Genomic DNA, 19,626 nt, shown 5'->3' on the forward strand with positions numbered 1-19,626 from the left:
TAAAATATAGCCTACGCTACTCCGCTAATAATTTAGTTACTAAAAGAAATATATTAGCTACTATATATAGAAAGAATTAAAAGATACCTATAAGAAGAGGCTACTAAAATACTATTATAATAGGGACGACTACTAGTAATATAATTATTATAGCGCGAAGAATTTTTAGCTATCTAATAATTCGTCTTCTTTGCCTTAAAGTATTAAGTATACGGTATATCGGTAGGATCTCTACTTAAGTCGATATATTCGGTAAGAGTAGCGCGCTTAAAGGCTTTTCGGGAACGATTTTTTAGTATACGACTAGATATACTATTAGTAGTATATCCTAGAAGGATAAAGAGATAAGGAACGATATACTTATATATAACGCGATAAGGGTATATTTATATATAGCGGTTAAGGCAGCTATAGTAGGTCTTACGGATAAGACTAAAAGGAAGGGAGATATTATATTACGACTACGGCTACTAGGCCGCTAACGGTCGACCGCGTTAAGTACGTAACACGGTCTAACGAATAAATAGTCGGCACGACTATCTAATAGATATAGGATCGAGGGGATCGTAGAGATCTAAGTAATCTAGGATTAACGAGATTACTATGCTCTATACGATCTAACGTTAGGGATTATAGCTAGGCCTATAATCTAAGGATAGTCTCTATAGGTATATATAGCTACTTACTTTTACTTCTTTAGATAAATAGCTCTCTAGCTTTTAATATAGATATTTATTACGATTTATCTTTAATTCTAATTACCTAGTTATAGTCTATAGTCTATAACCTCCGACTTATTACTAACGTAATATACTTATTATTACTTAGACTATGCCCTATTATATCTACTAATATAAACCCCTCGATAGGTTTATCCCTTAGGAATAATACCGGTTATTATAAATATAGGCCTTAGTTATTACTCTATCTTATAAGCTAGCCGTCTAAGCTAGCTCTAGTTTAGGTTTAGGGTTAGGTCCGTTTAGTTATTATTAAGCTTCTCGTAATAATAGTAATAGTCCTTATACTCCTTATAGGCATTAGGTTACTCCTTCTTATACCCTATATACTACCTTAAAGGGGTCTTATTATTCCTACTATAATAATAAGGCGGACGTTACTATTAATAAGCTAAGCTAAGGTTATAGTTTAAGGGGAGCTAGTTATTAGCTTTATCTTAGTTTAGTTCTAGGTTAGGTCTTATTTAGTTATAGTCTTTTAGTAGTAAGTCTTATTATATAGCTATTAAGGTTAGTTTAGTTAGGTTATATTAGTTTTATTTAGTCTATAGTTTAATTAGCGAGGTTTACGCTTAGTTTAGGTTTAGTTTAGTCGAAGCTATAGTCTTATTATTATAAGTCCTCTTCTTTCTTAGATCGCCTTAGTAAAGGAAGTAGTTAGCTAGGGTAGTTTTAGTTAAGGCCGCTTTATCTCTAGCGCGACCCCGGTCTTATTATCTAGTATATCTATATATAGCCTCTAAGCTAGGTTAAACTAATAGAGCTTACTTAAGTAAAGGAACTATTACGCTAGCGGCGCTACTATCCTTTTCCCTTAAAGGCCCGCTCTTATATTACTTATATCCTAAGCCTATATTATAAAGGACTCCCTTACTTTTACTATTTATAAATAATTAATTATTATATAGTAAATAGTATTCTATCTTTATTTATAGGTATATATTAGCGAAACTATACTAAAGACCTATTAGTTAAAGAGGAAGTTATTAAGCTTAATCTTTCTTATATATATCTAAGTAATTATCGTACTAATATACTTAGGGAGGCCCTTATAACGGTCTAGCGTTATCGCTTTATTAAACTAAGGTAGGAAGTTAATAGGGTAAAGGGTAGTTTAGTATTATTAGATTATATCTTTCCTAGCGTTCTATTAAGCGGCCTATTCCTTATTTAGCCTTTTAAGCGACTTAGCTTTATCTAGGAGGTCGTTTAATCCTATTTAGCCCTAGACCCCCCTTATCTCCTCCGCGAGGGGGGGTCTACTTAAAGGTAGCGCCGCTAAGGGTTTACTCTCTCCTTAGCGTTACCTCCTTTTAAGTATACCTACGACCGCGTTAAACGCACGTTAGATTTAGCTTAGGAGCCCTAAGTCCTCTAGCTTTTAAAGGGTATCTATTATTCTTTAGTTTAAGTAGAGGTTAATTAAGGGCACTTATACCTCTACTTTAACTTAGTAGACTAAGGTCGCGCGGTAAGCGCCCGTTACTACTTAAAGGTAAGCTAACTAGTCCTAGGTAAGGTCCTATATAATCCTATATAGTTTCCCCCTTATAAGTATTATCTTATAAAATATAACTATAGTATAAGAGATTAAGGACTAAATTACCTTATTATAGACTTCCTTAGTATATAGTAAGGTATAGCCTTATATAGATATCGCGAGCTTAGTTAGGGCTATAGTCTAGCGCTTTAACTTCGCTTAAAGCTATTTTAGGTATACCTTTTAACGTAGTTTCCGATATACTTAGACCCTTAGTAAGCGGGCCTCTTAGACCGGAGTTACTATATCGGCCCTAAGGTAGACCGGCGTCGTTATCGCTTATCTCCTCTATATAAAGTATATTAACTCGCTCTTTAATAGTTTAAAAGTAACCGTAAACTCGGTCGCCTACTCTACGTATACCCTTTAAGCTTCCTTTAAGCGTACTACTATAGTAGCCTTATTAGGTCTAATACTAACTATATTTATATTATCGGCGAAGCTAATAATATAAATACTATATATTATACTAAGCTTTTTATATAAGGGGGTTATATAGTATAGAAATAAGATTAGGGATAAAGGGGAGCCCTAAGGGACTTTTATTAGTACTTAAGTTAGCTTTAAAGTCCTCTTATTAAAGTAAAGGGTTAATCTTTTATTACTTATAAAGCTCTATATTAAGCTTATAAGCTATCTAAGGTATCCTTTAAGCTTTAGTTCCCTTATAAGCTTATTATAGTTAACCGTATTAAATACGCTCTTAATATCTAGCTATAGGAATAATATAATACCCCTTTAGGCCTAGGTTATATATATTAGTTTTATTACTAATAGGATCGCTACTTTTATAAAGTATTCCCTCTTATTCCTTATTTATCTATTTAGTAAGATACTATTTACCTTTACTACTCCCGCGATCCTCTAGGCTAGTATCTACTTAAGTACTTTTCTTACTATAAGTAAAAGAGAAATTAGTCTTTATCCCCTTACTATATAGTAGGCTTCTAGCCTCTTACCTAGCTTTTAAATAACTACTATATTCGCGCTATAAAACTAACCTAGGAAATATAAAAGTTAAGTATAAGCGTTAAAGATTATAGCTAGTTACTAAACTAGGGCTAGGCTATACTTCTTAATAAACCTTAAGGGGACGCTATTTAGACCTATCGCTTTCTAGCTTACTATCTTACTTAGCGCCGCTATAACGTTAGCTAGCTAGATCTATTAGTTAACTATAAGGGTTACCTTAGCTATAGGCTAAGGTAGCCCTTAGGTCGTACTAGCCTTTAATAGGAAGAACTTAGCGGCTAATATCTAGGCCTTCCTTTTAAAGGTTTCCGTTAATCGGTCCTTACCTTCCTTAACTAACGGCGGGATATAAGTTAGTTTTAGTAATAGCCTATTATAGAGTCTAGCCTACCTCTCTATATTTTAAAGCTTAGTATTATCGGCGCTAAATTCCTTTAAGAACTCGCGCTAATAGGCCCTCCTTACCTCGCGGACGGTCTACTTCTAAGCTATAAACGCCTTATATAGGTCTTCTTAGTTCGCTTTACTCTTTTCCTACTTATACTTCCTCCTTACCCTCTTAGCCTCCCTCGTTACCCTCCTTACTTCTAAGGTAAACTATATATTGCCCTTAGGTAATACTTACCCTTTAGCGCGGAACTATAGCTATTACGATCTATACTAAAGTAGTAAAGATATAGTTTAGGTCTTAGTCGATATTCTTAGGCGTTTAAAGCGTTAGCTAGTATAGTCTTAGCTAGGATATAGTCTTAGCTTTAACGAACTTTACTTTTACTTCTTTTTACTTTAAGGCTAGTTTAAGTACTTAGGCCTAGGTATCGACCTATAATATAATAGTTTAAGGGATATAGTCTAACCTAGTTAGGTTTAGGTTAGGCCCGGTATACTATATCTTAGTCTTTAGCGTCGCTTAAGCTAGGTCGATAATACTATCCCTTTAGCTATAGAAAAATCTTATATACTCCCTTCTTAAGGTAGCGAGTTTAAGTTATAGTCTTATTACCTCTTATATAAGTTATATCGCGCTATCTAAGGTTCTATTATATCTATCCTAGAGTAGGTAATAGATATTAAAGTCCCTTACTATTATTATAGGATGCTTTAGTTTAATTACGCTTAGGTTATATAATACTTTAGCTCTCGCGGCCCTTAGTAGTAAGTAAATTACTTATAGTTTAATACTATCTTTAAAAATTACCTCGCTTTAGTTTAGTTTAAACTAAGGCGACTAAGTCCTTAGCCTAAGCCTTTTATATATATATAGCGTATACCTCCCCTCCTTATAGACTAGGCTATAAGGCGCCGCTCTAGGAGGGGCGCTTCTTAGTATAGCTTTTACTTCCTATAGTACTATTAGGTTAAAGCTAGCTTAGTAGTAAAGCGCTAACCGAGCTAGCTTATATCTCTTTTATATATTCTAAAGTAGTACTTTTAGTTATATATAAGTAGGGTTAAGGTAAAAGGGGTCGTTTATATAAGGAGGGAGGCGCTTTATTTCTTAGCGCTTCTCTATCTACTATACCTATAAATATCGTTTATACTTAGTTCGGCCTCCCTATCCCTACTAGCTAGCGGGTATCTTAAGCTCGACCTCTTATCTTAGTATAGTCTACTTAGTCCTTACTTCTAAACTACGGTTAATTTAAGAGCGCCTTAGGTTTTAATAATAGGGAGTACCTATTACTTAGCGTATATCTAAGTATTTATAAACCGTTAAGGTTATTATAGGTAGTTTTCCCTTACCTTTTCCTAGGCTTTATTTACTATAAGGTAAGTCTAGGTCTATAATAAGTAGTCCCCTTAATATAAGATATAGTTATAAGGGATTTTGCCTTTCTTAGCCCTATATTTATCCTTACCTTTATTATATACTATACTCCTATATTAGCTATAGAGTTATATCGATATATACCGCCTAATAATATAGCTATATTTATAATAGTTATAGTACCTTTATAGTTAGACCGACTTATTATAAGGTTTATATTAAAAGATTTATACTTTAAGGACTAGGCTTAGGTTATAGAGCTTATTAGCCTTCTTTAAGCTACTAACCTTAATAAGTATAGTCGTTGCTATTAATATCTTAGATTAAGGGTATAGCGCTTAAGCTTAAAGGACCTTAACTTTATTCGCCTCTATAATCTTATAGAATAATCGCTCCTTATCTACTATCGCTACCTTTAAGGGGATATTCTTAGCGACTACTATATATATATAGCGGGTAATCGTAGCTTTTAGTCTAAACACGGCCTTAACCTAGCCTTAGTCCTTTTAATAAGCTCTCGCCGCGGTATTAAATATAACTACGATATCTCTACTTTAAAGGCGCCTCGCCGCTATAGCGCTCGTAGATTTTAAGGCCGTATTTACTACCTTTACTATATTCTTTAGTTCGCGGCTTAGGATTTCGGGCGGTACCCTTATAGGGACTTTAATAATCTCGCGTTTATAGCGCGGTAGGACCTATTTTACTATAGCTTTATATTAGGTCGGTCCCTTAATCTCGGCTACGACTATAGCCTAAGTTCGCTTAGGGCCCCCTAGGCCTAAAGCGATGCCTAGGTAGAGTTCTTCTTTAACTACCTCTTTAATAGTATCCCGGATTATTATCTTAAAGCTCTTATCTACGCGGAGCACTACTAATAACGCGCTACTAGCGCGGCTCTTTACCTTAGAGAGCCGTTTAACTACTACCTATACCCTATTAAACTATACGCTTAAGATAAAGCCTATAAGTTCGTCGTATACTGCTTTTTCTATAGGGTCGCTCGGCGCCTAGGCCGGTATCGCATCGCTACTTTAGGTTTATTAACTCGCCCTATTAGGGTATATAAATTTAGGTAGCGTCTCTTTGCGCTATACGCTCTAATTAAGCCCGGTACGTCGAGGGCCGCTACTACGTCTACCTACCCCTTAGCCTTAGCGTAGTATTATTACTAAGGGTAATTAATACTATTAAATTAATTCCTAGTATTAGTTAGTATTTTAGTCGCGATATATACCCGCTATAGGTATATATTAGTTTCGCGAGAAAAAATATTTTTAAAGAGATATCTATTAAATCTATTAATTAATAGCTTATATTATTTTAAAGTAAGTAAAAGTATATATATAGGTACTATCTATAAGATAATATTAATAGGCTCTATAAAGCTTTTTTTTATATAGCTAGCTTATATATATATATAAGATCTAGCCCTTTATATATAACTATATAGCTTAGGCTATAGCCTAAGCTTATAACTTATAATAGTTAAAGACTCTTATACTAATAAAAGTAATAAAAGGTTAGCTAGCTTAATCTCTATATATATTTATATATAATATACTTAGTAAAAAGTAATATAAACTTTACTATATTATTTAGTCTTAAAATAATAGATAATATTATAGTAGAAGCCTATTAGTTATTATAGGTATATAGTAACTAAGTTACTAGTAGGATCTAAGGATCTAGTAGGATCTAAGGATCTAGTAGGTAGCTATAATCGCGTTAAGCTATTATAAGAGTATAGAGGTTAAGAGTCTATCTATATTAGTAAGTAAAGGCCCCTTTAATTTAAGGTATTAAAGTAATAAAAGGGGCCCTTTCCCTTCCCCTAAGCTAAGTTAAAGAACTAAAGGGACTAAAAGTATCGCTAATAAAGCGGATATATAGAACCTAGGGGATTAGAACTTAGCTAAATATATAGAGTAAGAGTTAAGGAGGTCGTATAAGCGGAGTAGAGTTAGATAAAGGAGGGGGCTATATATTAGATATAGCCGGCCGATAGGGATAACGGTAAGAGAGAGAGAGAGAGGAAGAAAGGGAGAATCGAGTAGATGGGGGTAGAGAGTGTGGGTGTTCTTATAATAATCCCGTATACAGCGACGGGCTAAAAGGGGAAGGGGCTTGCCTAAAGCGGAAGGCGGTGGGGGGGCGGCGGGGAATTTGCAACGACCGACGTTACGGGCAGCGTCGTCGACGCCGCACTTCGCAACGACGCACTTGGCGGAATGATTTTGGATCTTCTTGAACTTTTCGGGCTTGCGGGTTCATTTGGTATCGTTGAGGCTGCAGCTGGTAAACCTTCTCGACAGAGGTGTCAATGCAGGGAACGGCGCAGATTGGGACGTCGTTTCGGGTCGGGACAACGGCGAAGGAGGCGAAAGCCAGGGTGGCGACAGCGACGAATATCATCATGAAATCCTAGATGGGTGGTGAAGATAGTAAAAGAGTAGAAAAGGAATAGTAATGGATGGAAGAAGGTGAGGAAGGTCTTTAAATAGTCGTTGAGTTGCTGCGGCGGCTGCCAGTCGGCCTGACTGCACTTGCTTACCAGGGTACAGATTCATTCTGCCTCATACGCCGCTGCGAATCAATACTTATCTATACTTCGTGCACTGAATCTTTCACTTCGTTTAGAACTGTAACAGGTGTTTTGGTGAGAGGCAGCGGCTTGCGGCTAGCTCCTGTGCCAAAGTTATCTGCTAAGGATAATAGAGTTGGCAAAAATATACCGACTGGTTGGCGGGTTTGTTGTGGATGGCAAGGAACAGCTACGGTCACATTCAAGTAACACTGGAAACCCCGCCGAGGTTAACGTGCATAGTCCGAAGCAGCTTGCCCCCCGTGGCGGAAGAAAACAGCCTAAAAGGGCACCGGGGCCCTTCTTTTCGAGCATGAGCATGAGAGCCGAGCGCCGAATGCAGGAGACCAAAGTCAACTTCAGTCAGCAACTCTCAAGTCTGCTCCAGAGCATCTCCCTAGTATGGTGTCCCGGAACGCCTAAATCCGAACTTTGAGGATATCATTCACATAGAATCTACCTCGAAGCGTTTTGCTTCTCGAAACGAGCCAACGGAAGATGGTCTGCTCACAAGGAGAGTAAGCCAAATCGCCCGTCAAGTCGGGACCGAAGGCGTCGTCCGATGTCGCCTTCATGGCCGAGGAAGGATGAAGCTATTAGGCAAAGCTTCAGCAGCGATGAGCCTGCAAATCGCTGGTGTTTCAGGAAGAGCCATGCCAACGGCCCCTCGGCGAGTTCCTAGTCGAGGGGGGTTTCCAGTCAGCTGCCTGATACCCAAGAGTATCTAACAATACGGCGAATGGGCCGACCAGACTGATGACGATACAACGGCGAGCTTTTTAGAGGAATCTTACCAACGTGACAAGTCAGGCCCGTGGTAGAGATCAATTACTAAAGTACTCGCCACGCGGCTCTAAAGAGACTTGAATGATGCCGTTATGCCAAGAATGAGACAAGGCGCGGAGCGTAATATCTCAACGCGGCCCCTAATCGAGTAGCACTCTATAGAGACTATGAGCCTTGCTAAACTACAAATAGCGATACTCTTTTCTTTTAAGTGCTTGGTCACTGGGCGGGCCCGGGCGCCCATGCCCATGCATCAGTCGCTCCGACGGGCGACGAGGCTTGAGGCTGAGCCATGTCCCGATTTGGGATGGATGAGTGACTGAATGCTTAATTTTTTTTTTCATGTTTCACGTTTGTTTGTCGCTTCGCCTTGTCAATCGAGACAGGAATGAGAACGTACGCAACGACGGAAGGCTCGCAACGCATCAGGTGAGGAACAAACAGACGGCTTGGACGTCCCGTCGCGGGAAGGTTAAAAAGGCTAGCAAGGGATCGCTTACGCATAAATATAAACTCGCGTGCTAGTTTCGACTAAATGGGGGCATGATCTGTTTCAAATGCGACACGGGGGCGCAACAAGCATGTGAAAGACAGGGGTTTGACAAGATTGGCGGAGAGGAGAGAGAGGAAGAAGGTTTGTGAGAGAGATAGCGTGCATCAAGACGATGCGATTGGCGGATGCCTCACGACTCACGAAGGGCACCCGGACACGCACGCAGGTGGGAAGACGCGTAAGTGGTGGCCGAGAACAAAATGAGAAACCGAGGGAGTGACGACCTCGTTTCTGATGTATAAAGCCAGGACTTGGCCTTTGCAGCGGATTGAAGGGACCTTTCTCGACGAGAAGCCAAGGAGCGCATACCCATGAACATCCATACCACACGCATAGGCTTATACGACCGAACCTCTCCCTTCTCTTTCTCTCCCGTGTCAGCAGATTAAAGAGGTTTATTCTCCACGAAAAGACCAGAAGCACATACCCACGTACACTTATACCACCCGTATAGGCTTATTTGGCCTAAACCTATCTTTCTCTCTCCTTGTCCCCCTCTCGTGAGACACCGGCTGAGCCTCCAGACGATGCCCTCACACGTCAACGAAGAGCCCCTCACGCCGGGCCAGCTGGACGTGCTGCTGGACATTCTGACGCACCACGAGACGTACGCGCAGATCGAAGACTGTAAGCAGTCGGAGCTGGTGGCGCGTTGGGGGTATCCCTTTGCGGACGCCAAGGGGGGCGCCGCCTTGGCGCCGTCGCTGGAGCAGCTGAGCCTCGACGACGACAACGGGCGGGGGCTGAAGCGCATGGAGATGCCGTCGCCGCTGCTGCAGACGATGCTGGTGCAGTTCGTGCTGCCGCTTCCGGGCGTGCGCAACCTGCCGGGCGAGTGGTGGAGCGTGCGGGCGCACGGCCTGGTGAAGCGCCTGGCGGACGCAGAGCTGTCCGAGAGCTACGACAAGGGCGCGCTGGGCACGCGAAAGACGCTCGCCACGGGCACGGGCGCCGTCCTCGAAATGGTGGCCCGCGGCGTCCTCGGCGGCCTGCCCCGCGGCCCGGCGCCGGCGGTCGGCCGCGGCCTCGACGGCCACTACGACCACGGCCGGGCCGAGGACCTGGAGCGGGCGTGGGACGACATTGTCCAGGGGCTCGTCTACGGCGACGTCGTCGACAGCCTCTTTGACCATCTGGCCAAAACGCCCGACGTCGAGGGCCATTCGCCGGCTGCCGGGGCGTCTGTCGACTATATCGTCATGCAGTCCGTCTTCTCTTTCCTTCTCCCCTGCCGTCCTGGCCCAAGTGAGTCGCTGACTGGAGAAAAAACAGCTTGGCGGGCCTGGTCCATCACATCTTCGTCGGCTCGCCCGAGGGCCAGTACCTGCTCAAGCTGGTAGAAAACGTGCAGCGCCTGATCCCTTACAAGCTCATCAAGCAGACGCTGCGCATCGGCAACGCCGCCACCATGATAAACGGCATGATGCGGCTGCTGCTGGCCAAGCTAAGCGTCGGCAGCGTTACCAGCCGGATGGGGCTCTCGCAGAAAGGAGACGACGGCATGAACCTGCTGCAGCGCATCATCTCCCTCACCCTCTCCTGGGACGCCGGGGACTTCCGCAAGACCGCCGACAGGATCGACAAGGCCAAGGACCGGCCCGCCGACGGCGCCCTCGCCGCCATCCGGAAGCACATCACCGAGGCCGGGCGCAGCGAGCACGAGGCGGTGCGAGCCGCGTCGGAGCAGCGCGGGCAGTCGATTGTGACGGCCATCCTCGATGCCGCGGCGGCGAAGTCGACGTCGACTTTCTCCCTGACCGAGGCCCAGCACGCGCAGTGCCTCGAGTACTACTCGGCGCTACTGTCGGTACGCGACCGCGACTGCATCACCGCCTCACTATGCCGCCAGTCGCCAGACCTGCTGACGCAGGCCATGCGCGAGGGCGTGGCGGCGTGGGAGCCCATCATCCGCAGCGTCCACACCCGCGTCGACCTCAAGGACCATCTCGAATCGCTGCAGGGCTTCATCGACGACCTCATCAAGGTCAGCAAGCCTCGCAAGGGCGTCGACGGCAAGGAGCGTCTACCCGGCGTCGATGACTACGTCGACCTCCTGCGCCGCAGCAAGGGCCTGCTCTACGGGTTCCTCCACGCCATCGCCTCACGCTGCCCGGACGTCTGGCAGGAGTTCCGCGGCTGGGCCAAGGCCTCTATCGTGAAATTCAGCCAGGACGACTCCCGCAGCAGCGCCGCCGGCTCCGGCTCCGGCTCCGGCTCCCCCGACCCGGCCCGCGGCAGCCGCGCCCGCAGCAGCCTCCCAGGCCGTCTCAACCAGCTCATCGCCACGCTCAACCCTTCGACCCGGGACTCCGTCCTCGAGACCATCGATGCCCACGCCGCCTACCTGCTCACTATGCACGACCTGTCGCTACAGCGCCTGCAGGCTCTCGCCAGCAAGTCCACCAACGCCGCCGCCGCCACCCCGGGCGTCTATCTGGCCCGCTGGCAGGGGCTGCTCGACGACTCGCTCATCACCCCGTCCGCCCCGCACGGCCCCGTACGCCACGGCAGCGATGTCAAGCACAGCACCACCATGGGCAAGACGGGCGCCGCCGCCCGCCGCCCTCAGCCATCGCCCGCCGCCGACCTGGGGCCCCCGCCGCCCGACGTCACCGCCGTCCTGCGCGCCCTCGGCAGGGGCTTCAGCGGCATCGTCAAGGACATGTCGGTCGAGCTGCAAGCCGCCGACGGCGTTGCTTGAGGATTCCAACGTCGCCTTATTCAGACTATGCGGCTCTCCTTTTGCTTTCTTGTTCTTGTTTTCTTCATTTGTCTCCTCTTTGCTTGAGACAAAGTGTCAGGGCAGAGGATAAAAATATTACGTCGCAAGGCTACCGATAAAGGTAGAGAGAGGACATGGACATGGACGCAGGAGGAAGGATCATGGCGTTTGATGGGAGCAGCAGAATCAGTATCCTGTATCTTAATCAGAAACTCTTTTCGTGCCTGAGAAGTTGGAGGACCTGGGGGTTCTGACATTGTGATACCAGAGTCGATATCTTATGACCCCTCTGGTCCTTGGGCCCCCGCGTCTTCTTGTTCTGGATCCCGACCTTCCACCTCCTGCAACTGCCTCGCGATAGATCGCTTGTAACTAGGAGTATAGAACTCGTGGCTCTTCATGCGGGCAACGTTCGCCTGGGAGGGTTCAAGATTCTGAATTTGAAGCCCACGGAAGCAACCAATAGTCGAGCAGAGAATACTGCCCTGCATGATTGCTTATCTTGCCTAGGTTCCTAATCCTCTTCGGGGCCACCGGTGGGTGACTGCAAGCTTGCGATAACGAACAGTTTCGACTTGGTTCTCAAAGGTTCGCTCCGAGACCAGCCTATGTCCGCTGCAGTAGGGGATCAATTTTCTCCACAGTACCCAGTAAATGATGGCCAAGAAAAACGTAGCTATCCCGACGATAGGAAAGACATAGTAGGGGTACTCGCCAGGTTTCCGGACCTCCCGGGGCGGAATGAACGGTGCGACGATGAGAAACAGGTTGACCGACAAAAAGGCTAAGGACACGGGGAGGTAGGTATGCCACGGTGAGCTCCACTGCTCCGACTTCTTGTGTTGGAGCCACAAGAGGCCAGCAGCGACCGAGGCATTGACCCAGGCGTTGGCGTATGCGGACCTGTGGAAGCAGTCAGCACCTATCGAGTGCGGCATCAGTCAGAGAACCACCATACACGTTGACGAGGAGGGTGTAAGCAGGCCCTCCTGGCGGTGCGAAGAGGACAATAGTAGTTACGATCCAATGCAAAAAGAGCTATTCGTGATCAGCCGGCTCTCAACAACGACAGCTGCGGACATGTTCGGCTTACCGACGCTGCCGGCGAGTTGAAGGGCCTAGTCGAGGCCCAGAATCGACTGAAGGGCAACAGCCCCTCCTTGGCTAGCTCCTGGATGAGGCGAGAGTTTACGAAGCTCGCGGCAAGGATACCCCCAAGGTTGCTGAGCGCCACGAATATAGGCAGGACGCGGGATGCGGCGCTGTCGCCAAACATGTTGCGGAAGAAAACGTCGGCCACGAGAACCTCGGACTTGGCCAGCTGCGCCTTGGGAATTGCGGCAAAATAAGCCACGTTTGCGAGCATGTAGAGGGTCGCGACGCTGCCGATGGCCAAGGGAGCAGCAACAGCCAGTGTTTTGCCCGGTCGCCTCAGCTCGCCCATGACGTAGGTCGAGCTCTCCCAGCCGCCATAGCTGTAGATGACGCTGAGCAGGGCTTTGGAGAAGGCATAGGCTCCGCCGCCGCTTTCGGACTCGAAGCTGTCGTCGAAGTTATGAGGGTCGGGTACGCGCCGGTGGCCGGCGAGGGCGGCGAATCCAGAAAAGACAATGAAGACCAGGATAGCGACCTTGACGACGCCGAGGACGGTAAATAGTCTTATTCCCCATTTCGGAAGAACGCTATGGACGACGACGGCAAACGTGACGACGGCGACGGCAATGGCGCGGACCTGCCAGCCGTCCGACTCGCGACCGGACGAGGCGCGCAAGACGTAGCGACTGAAGGAGAGAGCATTGACGGACGAGAAGCCGAGGAAAATAACATGGGCCGCCACGAGACACGAGGCAAGGTAGCGAGGACGGCGGTACACCCGCTCGACATAGTTCTTGGTCCCGCCGGAGCGAGGGATCGCGAGGCCAAATTCGAGGAAGACGCTGAGGCCGCAGAAGGCGATGATGGCGCCGACGAGCCACAGGATGAGGCTAACACCTACGGACCCGGCCGAGGCGAAGACGACCGACGGCGTCGAGAAAACTGGAGCGCCGAGGCGTGTCAGCTCGTAACTTGATACTGGACGCGTGCCGGCGCACCCACTTCCAGTCCCGATGACCTTGTTGAAAATGAGGAACATGGCGCCGCCTACGCCGATCCTGCGGCCTTCGGGCAAAGCATACGTCTGGGACGCAACGCTCGAGCAGAGGTCGGACGCGTGGCTGTTTTTAGATTCGGTTGAAGTCGCGGGCTCCCTGTGCCAGGAACCGGTGGCTCTCTGTTTTCGAACAGACATGGAAACTCAACCTTCTTGCCCACTGGCCTTCTCGGTTGCAACACTATACAGAGAAGCAGGGCGGGTGGCGCCCTCGGTTGCACTGTGGGGAGAGACAGATGTCTAATAAAGAGCCGGAGATCGTAATAGCCGCCAGGTACATGGGCAGATGACTTTCATCTGCCTGAGACGAGGAACGGTCTCTACAGGCAAGCTGAAGAGATCATCGATCATCATCCTGAGCACGCCTCCGCCAGTAAGATCCCTGCGGTACGACCAAAGCCAAGGCAAGTTCTATGTATATGTGAATTCCTCCCCTCGCCCAAAATCAATGAGGGAGGGACTTGCTATGTAACGGCACACCGCATGGGCTGCAAAGGTCGGATCCCTTGTGTTTCCCATCACAACATGGCAACACCAGCTGCTCGCCAAGGGCGGCAAAGCCGCGATAGGAAACCGGCACCCGCAGGGACGCACTGACGGCACGCAAAGTCGCTGTATGTGGTTACACTTAAGTAGGAGGTAAGCGTGGACGGTCTGCTCTAGCACAATATATCCATTCGCGCGGCCTAGATCCTGCGGAGAGCAGTATGGCTCTAGCCGGAAGGAGAGAGAGAAAGAGCTGAAGCCATGTGCTGTACATACATAGCACGCAATGGGCTGGGGCTCACGCCATCGGTTCTTATCTCTTACGACAATTACATTGGCCTGTGAGATGGCCCTGGCGCCCAATCAACGCATCTCGCGCCCAACCATGTCCTGTATCTGGTCTCACACCCGAACGTGGGACAGGTGTCAGGTGAATCGCATGTCATCCAATCCTTGCGTGAGGCCTTTGGCGGGCCGCGACACAAGATGAGAGTCGGAGGTCAATGCATATTCTGGCTTTCATTCAAGTCCCCTCAACTATCTAGAGCTGATGCGATGACAACAGATTATCTCTTGGTATTTGCGGTAGTTCTCACGCGCATTGATGAAGTCATCAAAGGGGGCGGCTAAGCACCCGGCCGCGTGGCACTGCCATCTGATCCGCTTGACATGCTCTGCAGGACCAGGCATCATGGTCACCACGGGCTCGACTATCACTTGATACATTGGCGGGTCGTGAAAGTGCGTCACATGGCCCACAATCATGAGAGCTGCTCAAGTAGCGGACCAGCGTGTTCTTCCTTGCCTTCTCTGACGCAAAGTCCGCCTCGAGAAGGTTGACAATATTGATAATTCCGTTTGATCCGCCGCATAGGAGCATATCAATCATCTCGATGCTGATGGCCTCCTTTTGTTCAGGGCGTTGATTCGTCCCGAGGGAAGACAAAACTCCAGTCTACTTCCGGGATGTGCAGTGTATCTGACATCCAGCCACTGCGCGTGGTAGTTGAACTTTCCATCGTTGAATAAAATCTCGAGATGTACGTCTTGAGGAGCGGAGACGGCCACGATCGTGGCGCCACCATCCATGCCTTTGCACACCTCTGCCACGGCGCGTTTGTACGAGTCCGTAGTGCAGGGGGGCAGGGCTGCTGAGAAGTGGAGCGATCAAGAAGCGTGATAGGAGTCAACTCGCTCTGTGGTTCGGAATAGCTTTCAAGTGTCTGCGAATATTCCCAGAGTCCTCACTAGATTTGAGAGGTAGGTCCTTTTATGAACCACACTCATAAACAATATCGGAGACCTACGCGCCGTCTCGGACACGATGGACATATATTGATGCAGAATCTGACCCATCAGCAATGTAAAAGCTCGTCTACATTGCTTCCGTTGGTCCCCGCGCAACAGGTCAGAGGCTGAGTAGATATCCAGATCGCTTAGGTCCCGAGGTACTTTAAGTGCTAACCGGCTTCCTCGAAGTGGAAGTTTGGGTTGTGCCACAATGTCTGGCCTCATAATTACCAGAACGTCCAGCTTGGGTAGTATTTTTGAAAATTCGCGATATTGCACCTTTCTCTGCAAGGCCATTTACATAACTGCGCCTCTGCCCGCTCAGCTTCTCCTGTCACGCTACGCGGCTCGAGGAGTTCTTCGGTCCTCAAAGCGATTGGCTGGCTTTACGTCCCCGTCTTTGCAACGTTATAAGACTCTCGGGTGAAACAGACAATCTCGAAACCAACCGCAAACCCCCAAGCTTGGTACTAATTCCACCGCACGAGTCCTTACCAGTTCAGTCTTACCATGGCAAGCCCTCATACATGTTCCCCAGAAAACGACTTCTTCGCTCAGAGCCCATCTTCGCATTATACTAGGTACCGATGGGTGGACTACTCTGGGATTCTACGCGCGTGTATCCTTACTAAGAAACACTGTCCGAAACTAGCGTCTCAGGGAAAACCTATACACTGCCCAGATATTTGTTTCCGATGTCGAATTCATAGATATGTTAGTGAAATGGTTTTAAACATGGTCCATCATCTCGCCGTTAGCTTAATCCGCTTAACTTTCAACTATAGTTGGCTTAATTCTTAGTTATAGTCGGCCTGGACATCGCCGTATTCGAAGTTCATACGACTATATATCGATGGTCCGCTTGTGGGGGAGGGAAGGTCGGCTTAACTACACGCTCGAAACCATCGGGTTAGAAAAGATCACGTTATACTGATGATCCCAGCCGGCTCTGCCGGACGTTGAACTTAATGCTTACTACAAAAACCCGGACTCCGGGGTGCACAGCTACCATTGTTGCATAGCGACAATGCCGCCCACGAAAAGAGACAAGAAGCATGAAATATTTCACGTACTCTGTCCCGAACGGCTCCGAGCACCTGCATGCCTCCATATTCAAGTTATACAGAAAGCACGAGGACGAAGAGGAACCACAACCCGATTGTGGTAGAGACGAGGGATCGCACTGGGCGACAATTTCTGCAACAAGGATGAGGCCATGGCCGTCCTAAGGGAGTGCCGCTCCTTTAGCCCAAATCTGTGGTCGGCTCCTCCACCCGACCGCCGTGATGTTCGTGTACGGGGATCCTTACGGGAGCATCCACGGGTTCTGCGACAAGTGCTTCGAGAATGAGTGCACCGTGACCCGGGACATTAACACCACGATCGTCAAGAACAAGATCTCGTACACAGCCCGCTTCGGGTGCATCATCCCGCCCAGCACCGCCTTCGACACTACCTACGACACGGCCTCCATAGCTAGAACCGAGGACGACCAGCTTACCAGGAACATGCACGAGGCCGTCTCATACGTTGCTGCACTGTTCATGTTTCTGCTCAGCTGCGAAGTGCCAGAAGGCGTCGGCAGAAGCGTTTTCCGGCACTGGCCAGCCAGCTCAAGTACGAAGCTATTTTTGCGCTGCCGGATCGGCTTCAACTGAGCTCTGCTGTTCCTGCTGCCGCTCTTGTTAGCCTGCAAGCCGGACCTTGCTCTTCTTGTAACAGAAGAGAACCTGCAAGGGGATTTATGGCTTCGTTCTATCCGACCGCACGGTTCTCGACTCGTCGCTGTCTAAGGCAATGCTCATAGTAGTGCGGCGAGTGAAACCGGATCTTCTCTAGGCGCCATTTCAGGTTTCGTGCACTGCGACACCCACGGACCGCTCGAATCGACTCCCAATTCCCATTAGCAGCGTAGACCTGCGTGGTAGCTTATTCCTCTGATCTTTGGGACTTTGTTATTAGTGCCTCGGGCTATACGTATAAGCTATGCACTGAGAGACGATCTCTCCCCCGCCGCTTAGTTGTGGTCAATGTTAGTTGGATGTCGGGCTCCCTCTTCCCGCCTAGTTATACGAGGCAATGTGAGACACTACTCTGTAAGAGGGTCGAGGATCCAAGCCACGGGTCAACCGATCTCATGTCTGTTTCCAGCTACCCTAGTAAATATCTCTACGGCACCCCGATAACTTCCCTATAAAACACGACGGTTACTATAATCACCACCCAGCAGCGTCGCAATCCGATTCGGGTGCGTCCCGAGCGGCTGGCTCTCCTGGCGGTATCTCACGCCGCGACCCATCTACTCACCGTAAACTGTTACAGATTACCCGTCCATTTTGTGACAGTCCTCCCCCTTCCCTCCGTACCAAGTGGGTACCGTAAACACCTCGATGCGTGTCGCAGATTTGCGATTGGCTATCGGTCGTAACCTGTCACAACTAGCCCACGTTTCAACCAGCTCCCAGGCACTGACCATCATATTCCAGCACCACGAGAAATTCAACAGCGCAGAGCAGGATGGCGGATAGAACCAAGGCACGCAAGTATGGACGGAAACAGTCTCGTTAGTCAGGTCTGCTAGACCGGTTAGGAAGAGTTTCACACGATGCAGGATATATATTAACTAGAAGAGCCGGCCACTTATAACCGGACTGGCACTCTTATTGGTACCGCTAGTCGTGCCTCGCATTGACTATATCTACTGCTTATATACCTTTTCGAACCACAATCTTGATCCTTTCTCGCTCTATCCCACATAGGGAAATCTGGTCCTCGACATTTTTCACAGCCGCTAAAATGCAGTCAATCTTTGCCCTTCTCGTTGCCCTTGCGGCCTCGGCCTTGGCCGACGTCCACTTTAACGCCGCCATGCCCGTCCTCGCCGCCCGCGATGATGCCCCTCAGGCCAGTGCAACCAAGCCATCCATAAACCCCGAGTGCAAATCGGTCCTCAAGACCTTCCCAACGCCCCCTCCCGAGATCAAGTCCGAGTTTAAGAAGAGCTGGCCCACCAACCCGTGCGACTTTAGCACCCCGGCCAGTCTCAGTACTCAGGTTGCCTCATACAGCTCCGCGGTCTCCGCATGGGGCACCGAGAACAAGGAGAAGCTCAGTGTCTGCTCCAACTTCTCGAAGTTTAGCGCCTTTACCGATTGCAACAAGCAGCCGGGCACCGAACCTACCAAGGTTTCCGCCGCAGCGGCTGCCGTTACCGAGAACACTAGTATGAGCGGCATGAGCGGCATGAGCGACGCGACCAAGTCTGGCAACGCCGCTAACCGCCAGCCCGGCATGGCCGTGGCAGCCGTGGCGGCCGCTGGTTTCGCCCTTGTCCTATGAAAAGATGGAGAAACAGGAGGGGGGGAGTGCCAAAGTGAACATATCTCTCGAACTTGACACCCAACGTACTATGTCCTTTCGGCAGATTTAGGTGCTATCTTCCTTTCTTTAGGTATGTTACAGGTTGACTTCTGTCAAGGAGACAGGGGTTCTCTGGTTCAAATGTGTATTTAAGAAAACAATTATAAGCATGCATGTCTATACGCCACATGCGACTTTACTATTTCTGCGTAACCTGTGCTATAGGTGATATAGCAAGAGGAGACTCTAGGAGGATTTTTACTACCATTCAATAGAAACAAGTTGCCATGTACCGATAAACTGCAACCAGTGCGCAGCAGACGTTGTCACCATAACGAGGTGCTATCTCATATGGCGACGCAATAAGCATAGCTAATGAGTAAATCCAGTGGATATTGTATAGACGGATGGATTTCCTACGATGAAAAAGTAAGGCATAAAAGGATAACCCTCTGCTTCTGGACGAGGGTACAGCTAGACATATATCAGAGAAAATGGCCTCCGAGGGGGGAACGGACGAAGTTTGGCCATCTCTTTTCCTGCAGTGCCGAGATGGTCAGGATTACTGGCCATAGGGGATCTTCTTCAAACTTGGCTGGGCCAGATTGATAGGAAACTCTTCAATGATAGCATGGTCCTCAGGGGTCGCAGCGTAAGAGGGGGCCCCAAAGTT

General features: G+C 48.0%; 4 protein-coding genes across 4 annotated transcripts; 3 read left to right on the forward strand and 1 right to left on the reverse strand.

Moving 5' to 3' along the window:
- Positions 1-9,470: 9,470 nt before the first annotated feature.
- On the forward strand, positions 9,471-11,644 carry HRG_00468 (PX-associated domain-containing protein; the record flags this gene model as incomplete). The annotated part of the gene is made up of 2 exons (XM_044858939.1): positions 9,471-10,147; positions 10,216-11,644. 2 exons carry the CDS (start codon positions 9,471-9,473, stop codon positions 11,642-11,644), a joined length of 2,106 nt encoding a protein of 701 aa, XP_044725339.1.
- Positions 11,645-12,171: 527 nt separating this feature from the next.
- On the reverse strand, positions 12,172-13,799 carry HRG_00469 (amino acid permease domain-containing protein; the record flags this gene model as incomplete). The annotated part of the gene is made up of 4 exons (XM_044858940.1): positions 12,172-12,568; positions 12,624-12,703; positions 12,759-13,702; positions 13,763-13,799. The coding sequence occupies 4 exons, from the start codon at positions 13,797-13,799 to the stop codon at positions 12,172-12,174; spliced, it is 1,458 nt and encodes a 485-aa protein (XP_044725340.1).
- A 3,080-nt stretch (positions 13,800-16,879) lies between these two features.
- On the forward strand, positions 16,880-17,251 carry HRG_00470 (uncharacterized protein; the record flags this gene model as incomplete). The annotated part of the gene is made up of 1 exon (XM_044858941.1): positions 16,880-17,251. One exon carries the CDS (start codon positions 16,880-16,882, stop codon positions 17,249-17,251), a length of 372 nt encoding a protein of 123 aa, XP_044725341.1.
- A 1,138-nt stretch (positions 17,252-18,389) lies between these two features.
- Positions 18,390-18,932, forward strand: HRG_00471 (uncharacterized protein; the record flags this gene model as incomplete). Its single annotated transcript, XM_044858942.1, has 1 exon — positions 18,390-18,932. The coding sequence occupies one exon, from the start codon at positions 18,390-18,392 to the stop codon at positions 18,930-18,932; it is 543 nt and encodes a 180-aa protein (XP_044725342.1).
- Positions 18,933-19,626: the final 694 nt, after the last annotated feature.

Source organism: Hirsutella rhossiliensis, assembly GCF_020360975.1.
Source record: "Hirsutella rhossiliensis strain HR02 chromosome Unknown scaffold00001, whole genome shotgun sequence".
Classification (NCBI taxonomy): domain Eukaryota; kingdom Fungi; phylum Ascomycota; class Sordariomycetes; order Hypocreales; family Ophiocordycipitaceae; genus Hirsutella; species Hirsutella rhossiliensis.